At 44.9% G+C, this 9,608-nt stretch overlaps 1 protein-coding gene across 1 annotated transcript; it reads left to right on the top strand.

The window, feature by feature from the left end:
• Positions 1 to 201: 201 nt before the first annotated feature.
• Casp14 (caspase 14) lies at positions 202 to 2,751 on the top strand. The gene is made up of 6 exons (XM_010639972.1): positions 202 to 252; positions 1,056 to 1,205; positions 1,301 to 1,526; positions 1,653 to 1,769; positions 1,867 to 1,970; positions 2,647 to 2,751. Exons 1-6 carry the CDS (start codon positions 226 to 228, stop codon positions 2,749 to 2,751), a joined length of 729 nt encoding a protein of 242 aa, XP_010638274.1. The 5' UTR covers positions 202 to 225.
• Positions 2,752 to 9,608: the final 6,857 nt, after the last annotated feature.

The following is a 9,608-nucleotide window of genomic DNA, read 5'->3' as shown; positions in this document are numbered from 1 at the left end:
CAGGTTGTCAGCTGAGGGACAACAAGCACCGTGGGCTGTCATCTCTTACCCAGGTCTGACCATATACCAGGTGTCCACCATGGGGGACATAGCTGGTCTCAAAAGCCCAGGTAGACCACTCTGTCCCTTGATACTCTGCCTTCCTTGGAGACCTTCAACCTATGTCTTCTTGATCTTCAGGATCAGAAAAGATTGCTGAGAGCTGAACACAGAATCAAAGCAGAAATGAGTGATCCTCAGCCTTTGGAGGAGGTAGGTTGGGGGGCAGTTTGAAGGGAGGGGGAATGCCTGGAGAGGAAGGAGGTGAGGAACTTAATCCTTCAAAAAGAGTAGAAAGAAAAAATAATAACTCATACTCAGATCTAGAAAGAACTTTGTGATCTTTCAAATGATAAAAAAAAAATAGACTCAGAGATGGAACCCAAACTGAGGGGGAGAGAGGGAACCCAGCTATACCTGAATCCAAAGATCAATTCTTATCATTATGGACTCAGTGCCATGCTTCTCTTCGGGGAAGAAATTTTTATATTGATTTTGGTTTGATTTTGGGTTGTTTGGTACCAGGGATTGAACTCAGAACCTTGTACTTGTCAGGCAGGCATGGCACCACTGAGCTAAATCTTTGGCCCAGAAAAGCAATTCCTTAGAAGGAAAAAGGATAAGATGTCAATGTTGGCTTTAGAAATTTGGTGACCTTTGCAGGTGGGGAAGCAGTAGAGGACACACACACACACTCACTCGCTCATCTAAATGTGGAAGCTGGGGCCCAGATAAAGACAATGACCTACCCAATGAGTCTTGCTAAGAAAATCAGATCTCAGGTTCAGGTGTCATTTGAATTTCACAACAGCAAATGCATTGATGTAAGTATAAGTATATCCTACACAATATTAAGGCTATACAAGTACTCATTCTACCAACTTATTTTTTATTTGAAATATGTCACAGGCACCTTGTATTTTACCTGGCAGTGGAAACCCCGGGCCTCTTTTGACTGTGCCTTCTGCTTCTCCATAATCTCCTTGCCTTTGCTGATTCTGTCACCCCTTGACCAGGAGAAGTATGATATGTCAGGCGCCCGCCTGGCCCTGACGCTATGTGTTACCAAAGCCCGGGAAGGCTCCGAGGTAGACCTGGAAGCCCTGGAAGGCATGTTCCAGTACCTGGGGTTCAAGAGCATCATGAAAAGAGATCCCACCGCTCAGGTATTTGGCTGAAAGCTCCCGGCCACAAGGGAAAGGGGGCCGAATCAGAGGAGCGGGCTCTGAGGCCTCATAGAGCTGGTCATGTCTCCCTCCAGCAATTCCAAGAAGAGATGAAAAAGTTCCAGCAGGTCATAGATGGCTGGGAAGAGCCTGTCAGCTGTGCCTTTGTGGTGCTCATGGCCCATGGGGACGAAGGCCTCCTCGAGGGAGAAGATGGGGAGATGGTCAGGCTGGATGACCTGTTCCAGGTCCTGAACAACAGGAATTGCCAGGCCCTGAGAGCCAAGCCTAAAGTGTTCATTGTGCAGGCCTGTCGAGGAGGTGGGACAGAACCAGGAACACAGGACCCCTCGCTCTTCACCCACCCCAGCCCCAACGTGGCATGCTGCCTTCTCCCCTCCGTAGCTTCCTTCCTCACGCTGCCTCTTCTTCTTCTTGGTCTCTCAGAACACAGGGACCTCGGCGAAACGGTAGGTGGAGATGAGGTCGTGATGATCGCCGACGACAGCCCTCAAACCATCCCAACTTACACCGACACCCTCCACGTCTACTCCACAGTAGAGGGTAGGAGCGCCCAGCTGGCCCACAGTGGCCTCTTCTCCTCTCCTTCGCCTGCCACTCCTGACCCCTGCAGCCCGACTCACCTCTCTGAAATCCACAGGGTACATTGCCTACAGGCATGACGAGGAAGGCTCCTGCTTCATTCAGACGCTGGTGAAAGTGTTCAAAGACAGAAAAGGATCCATCCTGGAACTTCTGACGGAGGTGAGTTGGGACAAAGTAACCAGAACCCCACCCGGGTGGGGCAGACTAGGCTTCCCCCAGTCTTTCTCTGTTTCCCCAGCCCCAAATCCCAACACACAAACCAGGATGCTTTTATGCCAGTGATAAATTTCCCTGGGGCACACTCCCAAAACCCACAGTATATGACACAGTTTAAATGAAATACAAAAAACTTCATTGAACAATCTTTTCATATTGAATTAGTGATGGCCAACATTTTTTCTTTAATGGTGGTATGTTTTGCTGCAGATTTTTAAATATATATATATATATAAATATTAAATATATATGTGTATGATACATATGTATATGATATGTTTATATATATTCATTGCACCAGGGACAGTATCCTGTAATCCCAGCTACTTGGGAGGCTGAGGCAGGAGGATTGCAAGTTTGAGGTCAACCTGGACATTAAAAAGTAAAACAAAGGCTGGGGATGCAGGTCAGTGTGAAGACCCTGGGTTCAATCTCCAGCTCATCCAAAACAAAGTCCAACCAATGATTCCATGTAAACTGTAGACTAGGAGGAGACAACAAATGTCTTTTATCTCAAGCCATGGGTACCCAGCTGCCACATTCTCTTTCTCCCCATAAACCAGTGACACTAACTCCCCCAGAAGCTCGGTCCCAAGGTTGACCACATGTATTGCTGCAGGTGACCCGGCGTATGGCAAATAAAGAGCTGCTTCAAGAAGGACGAATGAGGAAAGTGAACCCTGAAATTGCAAGCACTCTCCGGAAACGGCTCTATCTGCAGTAAAAGTATAAAAGACAGGGAGAAGCTCTCCTAAAATGTCCTGGTCCCTCAGATATGCACAGGGAAGCTGACACCATTCCTCAAAATCTTCTCTTGCCAGTCTTTCATCACACCTCCTCATCCATGTCCTTCTTAGAGCAAGCCGGCCAAATCTGAGCACAAGACATGATGGTAACATGAACATCACCTCCCACCGGCTGGACTCTCTACCCCCATTAATGCAACCTCAGACTGCATTCACTTATCCTACTTTGTGCTTCTGTGCTCAACTGAGATCTTCCTCTTCCTCCTGTGAATCATACTCATACTAAACTAACTAGTTCAGCTCAATATTTTCCTCTGATAAACCAATGCTTGCTTTCCACCTTTCACCCCAATCAAACCTTTGCTGGCCCCTGAGACTCACTTGGAGTTAGAAGCTCCTCGTGAGCCCATATTCGTTAGCATCTCCCAGAAGTTCAATCCTGAACCCTAGAACTTCCACATGGCAAGAATTATTCTCCTTCAATCTGCTTCCTGGCTTGCAAGTTAGTGCCTTAACACATTCTCCTTAGGATGACCTTACGGACTTTTTCTCTGGATGATGCAGCTCCCTCTTCCTCTTCTGGTTCTCTTCCTCCTAGTGCTTCTCACCATAAGTTCCTGGACTCTGCATTCTCTCCAAGAAAATATCCACTCCTCTCTCTCTGTCTCTCTCTGTCTCTCTGTCTCTCTGTCTCTCTCTCTCTCTCTCTCTCTCTCTCTCTCTCTGTTCTTTCAACTTCCAGCCATTCTGAATCAGAGCATGACAGAGCCGGGGCGGATCCTCTTGTATCATCCTGTCATTTTACAGATCAGGTAACAAGGGCCCAGAGGGGTCAAATAATTTGTCAATTGCAGCACAGGAAGCCAGAGGCACAGTAGGGTTCTACCTTCCAACCCAGTTTCCTTTCCACCATCTGCTATCTCTTAGTCTACTAGAAAGGTTTTCTAAGTATAACTACCTACCCAAATGTCCCTACTTTGGAGGGAAAGAACCCTTTGGAAAACTTCTAGAAATTCTCAATAGGCGCCAGCTGAGGTCAACTCTGTAGAGTGGGAAGTTTGACCAGATGCACGTTCTGCCACTGTACCATCCATGCTCTGTAGATGTATCTGCTATCATTGGAAATTCATCGCTAAGGAGTCTTTTCCTCCTGGTCTGTCCTCCAAGTCCCTTAGACCTCAGGCTGCTAATTCTAAAGTTATCCACGACCCCTGTCTTCTTCTATGCTTCGTGGACCACCGGCCACCGTGCCAGCCCAACCTGATTTCATGCCCCCCTTCCCATCTCTCCACATCACCCTTAAGCTCCATCTCCATTTCTCACATCTTCATCCTTGCAGCTGGCACACTTCCCTGCCTCTCTGCCTTCCTTTCCCGCCGTGCTTCATCTCTCCTTCATACCATTTACAAGCACGATCTCCAGAGGACACAATGAGCCCTGTTATTTAGAGACCAAGGCCAAACTTTGATTTCTCAAAGCCTTACAGTACCACTCCATACCGGCCCTCAGCCAAACTCATCCCCAGCCTCCTCCTCCATGAATTCGCTCTTGCAACAAATCTACGTCCTCTTCGTCACCTGTACTAAGCCTCTGCCATCACCATTTCCCTAAACAAAGGGGCCCTCTCTTCCCCCTCATCCTCTTCCCACTGTCTTCCCGCCCTGCTACTGATCCCAAAAAGCTTTTCCTAGTGGTCTCTTTAGTTGTTACTACTGTCTTCCTCATAGTGAAATGCTAGAAACTGCCATTTCTGGAGGCCAAGAAAATATCATTGAGATAATGAGTGTTCAATAAACACCTGTCAAACTTTGCAAGCATGGGTTGGAATCTTCACTCTGTGTATAAGTCAAGAGGCTGATGTAAAAGGACATTTGGAGTTGATTTTTTTCTCGCAATGGCCAGCTGTCACCTGGGTGTGTCTATCACGAACAGAGAATCGGGAGACTCAATCCATCTCTTTCACAACAGCAGATGTGCTAGGAACTTTTAAAATTACAGATCATGTTTCTATACCAAATGACTCTATTTTACATGATTGGTACTGATCCAGAGTATTCCTAAGGAAGAATCCAGACACCAGCACCATGCCTTGACAAAACCACAAGGCAAATCCAGGTGTAGTGACACTGTAATTCCAGCCACTCAGGAGGTTGAAGCAAGAGAGAGAAAAATCTGTAAGGACCTTAGAGATCAGCTAGTTTCAGGAACACAAAAATTTAGCAAGCATGTCTTTATTTCTATTCTGGTGCCCATGGAAGGCATAACTAATCAATCACACCCTCCTGATCTCAGACACAGCTTCAACATTTTCCCCTCTCAGTACTCAGGAAGTAGACAGCAGTCTGTAGGCATGTGGGCCGCCTTCCTGCTGATGAGATATTTTTAATGGATTTGGAGTTTTTGGTTGTGCTGATAGTGGAACCAAGGGCTACATGCACACTAAGCAAGTGCTCTGTCACTGAGCTACACTGCCAACCTGGCTATCACTCCCGATCCAGTCGAAGCCCCTTGCTAAGGAGTGATGGATATAGGGTCATTAGTAGACCCAGGGTTCCTCACCTTTGGTGCAGCCATAGCCATGGCTTTATCCATGAGAACGGCAGAGCAAGTGACCAAGACAGGATCCGCATGCAGGGCCAGATGATCTGGGATGGTACCTACACAGAGTACCATGCACCTGTCCATGTGCGAACCTGTCGTCCAAACACCAAGTGATTCTGAGTCTCCAATACTGGGGTCAGAAAACTATGGACAGCTTCAGAAATCCAGCCTGCAGTCTACTTTTATAAATAAAGCTTTACTGGTACACAGTCATGATCACACACTTATATATTGCCTATAACTTCTTCCATTCTACAAAAAGAGAGGTGACTAGTTCCAGCAGATTCAATGTAACCTGCAAAGGTGAGAATAGTTACTATCTGACCCTTTACAAGAAAAAAAAAAAGATTGACAACTGCACTTACAACAAACTCCAAATTTGCTATGAAAATCATAATGAGCTATGATCTAATACCTGTTTGGATGACTATTTTTTAAAAAGGAAAGAAAGCTGGAATTTCAAATGCAAAGTGATAGCCTAACTTTCATGAGACAGAGGTAGGGGGAGGCTTCTTAAACTGAGGGGCACATGCCTATAATCCCAGCAACTCGGGAGCCAGAAGCCCTGGGCAACTTAGCGGGACCCTGTCTCAAACTATAAAATGAAATAAAATGGGCTGGGATGTAGGTCAATGGTAGAGCAGCCTGGATTCAACCCCCAGTACTATGAAAAACAAACACATAAATATGCAAGAGATAAGAATCGCAAGGACATGAACAAAGAGGAACACTCGCACGCCGCTGTTGGGAAGGTGCATTTGAACAACCACTGTGGAAGACAGTGTGGAGGTTCATGAAGAAATTTAAAACAAAACTACCATATGGCCTAGCAAGCCCTGCAATACATGAGCCCCCGGGGGACATTCAAGATCCAAATTATAATACTAGGTATCCATCAATGGGCAAAGAAAATGTGCTGTTTGTCACTATGGAAACCAGTGTGGAGAATCCTCAAAAACTAAAACTAGAAATTCATTGGACCCGGCTACTTCCCTTCTAGGTATCTTCTCAAAAGGGCTAAAGACAGCATACCATAGTGATCCACGCATACCCATGTTCATGGTAGCACAACTTAAAAGAGCTAGATCTTGGAAGCAGCCCATCAACGAATAAATGAATAAGGAAAATACGGTAGGTACACACAGTGGAGTACTACACTGCCATAAGAAAGAGTCGTGTGCAGGAAATGTATGCACCTTGAGACCATAATGGTAAGTGAAATAAGTCAGGCACACAAGCTTAAATCTCCTACAGTTCCTCTTATACAAGAAACTCGAAGTATAAATAATTTTAGGAGCAAAATAAAGACAGATAGTACGAAACAGAGAAATAAATCTTTTGCAAATAGGAAGGCTATCTAGAGATAGAGGACTAGAGAGAAGGGAAAGAGGAATTAGAAAGAATTAAGATAGGTACGTGTAACAATTCCGTTCAAGGAAAACATGTGCTAATAGAAAAAGAAAATGTGATATTGTATAAAGAGACACTTGCACAATGGATATTATTCAGTTTTATCAGTGCAAGAGGCTCTGCCATTTGCCACAACGTGCAAGGATCTTGATGACACTTTGCTAAAATGAAATAACCCAGGGACAGGAAAACAAATACCGCACGATCTCACGCATATGTGGAATCTTTTCTAGAAAGGCAAATGAACAGCAGTAGAGACTCATACAGTGGTTACAGAAGGGAATCAGGTGGGGAAGAAATGAGGAGACGTAGGTCACAGCGTACAGAGCAGCAGATTATGCGGCCCAAACCAGTCTAGAGAGCAAAAATCCATGGAAGCTGTGCTTCATGACATGGTACTGCACTTGGGAATTTACTAAGAGATGAGGTTTCCAGTGCTCTTCCCACCAAGGGGAAAAAGAAAAGGATACACAGGATTTGGATGAGAAGATAGCTCAATGGTACAGCACTTGCTTGGCATGTGAAAGGCCCTGGGTTCAATCTCCAGCACTGTTTTTTTTAAGGTAACTATGTAAGGATATGCTAATGTGCTCCATTATAGTAACCCTTTCCCTTACTTATTTATTTATCTAACATCGTGTTGCACTCTTTAAACATCTACAACTTACACAATAATGATTCCAATTTTGCTGAAATCAGCCACAGTTGTTCACCGCTAAAAACTGTTCCTCATCCAATAAGTAAACGGGACTGCTACCAGCCTGCTTTCCTTCAAGTCACCACCTCCCTACAAAGGGTTCCCTTCAGTTCTTAAATCACGGGCCGGGCCGGGGCTTTGCTCAGTGAGGTGCAGTGTTTTCTCAGCAGGTGCAAGGTTCTGGGTGTCATCCATAGGAAGAGGGGCGGGGGAGGGAGGGCGGGAGACAGGGAAAGGGAAAAGGGAGCAAACGGGTGGGTAGGAGCGAAAGGCATCAGGGCCAATCCAAGTTTTGCAAGGCCTGTACGATGGGCAGGGGAGCGATCCTTTATGAAAAACATAAACCGGGGGCCGGGGATTTAGCTCAGTGGTTCTGCTGCCTGCCTTGCAAACACAAGGACCCGAGTTCGATCCCCGGTACAAAAAAAAATGTAAACAGAAAGATTTCTAGTCAAGGCCAGCCTGGGCAACTTAGCAAATCCTTGTCTCAAAAGCAGTTTTTTTTAAGGGCGGGACCAGAATGGGTGGTAGAGGGCTGACCTAGCATTTGCAAGGTGCTGAGCTCAGACCCTACCACAGAGAGAGAGAGACAGAGAGACAGAGAGAGAGATAATATCTGAATGAGCTTCAAGGAAAACTTCAAGGCCTCTCACTGTTCTGTTCTCCGAGCCATTCCCAAACTGTAGCGAGTAATTTTTAAATATAAATATGACCTGCAAGCAACCTCTGAAACTTTTTAGGATGGTCTCCTGTTCTTGTTCCATTTGCTTTGTTCTGTCTCTCTTTGGCAGTGCTGGGGATCAAGCCAAGGGCCTTGCACAAGTGCTCTTACCCTAAGCCGCAGCCCGGTGTCTCTGTCTGCAGTGTGAGGGATGAAATCCGGGGCCTTGTGCCTCGTACACACTAACCAAGCTCTCAGCCACCGCCACACTCCCAACCCCAGCCAGCTTTTCCGCTTTCATGCTACAGTTCAAATACTATTTCCTCAGGTAAGAACAAAATTCAGTGGTTTTGTACATTTTTTTCTTCAAACCAAAAATGACGCTTTTTTCTTTTTATCTTATCAAAAAACAAAACAAATTTTCATAACCAAATAAGAGAATAGCAATAGTTATTACGCTATTTGTTGTTATCTTCAAAGTAGCTACTCAGAATACAAGACTTAAGCCAAAAAAATTTCTTACAAAAGGAGAAAGGAACAGATTATAATAACAAACTTTTCAGCAAACTAAGCTAAACCATTAGTATAAATGAAACACACAGCATATATATTGAAATATTTTACAACAGAATATGTAATTTAAGGAAATATTTGAACTGCCTACTTCCTATTTCTCTCTCTCGTATTTTGCTCTATATGTACTATTTAAACAGATATATATCTCTCTAAACTGCATATAATATATAAATATATTCTCATATGAGAGGAAAATGTGATATCTGAGCTTGTGTGTGACTGTTTAAAATCTGGCACCTCTATTTCATGCCTCCAATCCTAAACTCCTGTTGTTGTAAGCCAGTGAGCTTTGAGGGTAATTTGTTACCGAACATAACCTATCCTGTGCTGACTGATACACCAGACTAAGCTGAAGGACAAGAGTCAGGTTAAAAGCGTGCATCGCGTATGGAAGGGTTTGCTGAAGTTCCTGGCAACTGTGTAAGAAACTCACAGGATCTGTGAGCTAAAATCAAACCCAAAATTCAATCAATTATGAGTGATTTCCATCTCATGGTGTTTAAATGCTAGTCACTACCAAAGAAGCACATGTTGTTTCCAAAGTCCCAAAGTTCAGCCTCAAGCTCCATACAAGGTGTGAGAAAAATGATGAGATTTCTGCCTATGAGAACAGGCAGAACAAGTTGATTCATTTACATTCTGATCAGTTGGGTTGTTACAGAATAAAGTATTTCAGGTGTGTACGGAGTTGTTCTTACAGATGATCAATTGTGAGAAACGGGGTCATCCTCATCCCTGCGGTTCATTAAACTAATCGCTCTACTGACGTATTTCCTCACCCACAATCCACACCCATGACCACAAGGCAGGATCCCAGGGCCCAGCTGGCTTCCTGTTAGCTTCTGACAGCCTGACATGCAGGAGACCCGTGGGGGGGGGGCGTCCTTGGA

The sequence above is a fragment of the Fukomys damarensis genome, unplaced genomic scaffold (assembly GCF_012274545.1).
Source record: "Fukomys damarensis isolate Sample0158 unplaced genomic scaffold, DMR_v1.0_HiC HiC_scaffold_37, whole genome shotgun sequence".
Lineage (NCBI taxonomy): Eukaryota > Metazoa > Chordata > Mammalia > Rodentia > Bathyergidae > Fukomys > Fukomys damarensis.
The sequence above is the reverse complement of the archived record's forward strand: the minus strand, read 5'-3'. Positions and strand labels throughout refer to the sequence as shown.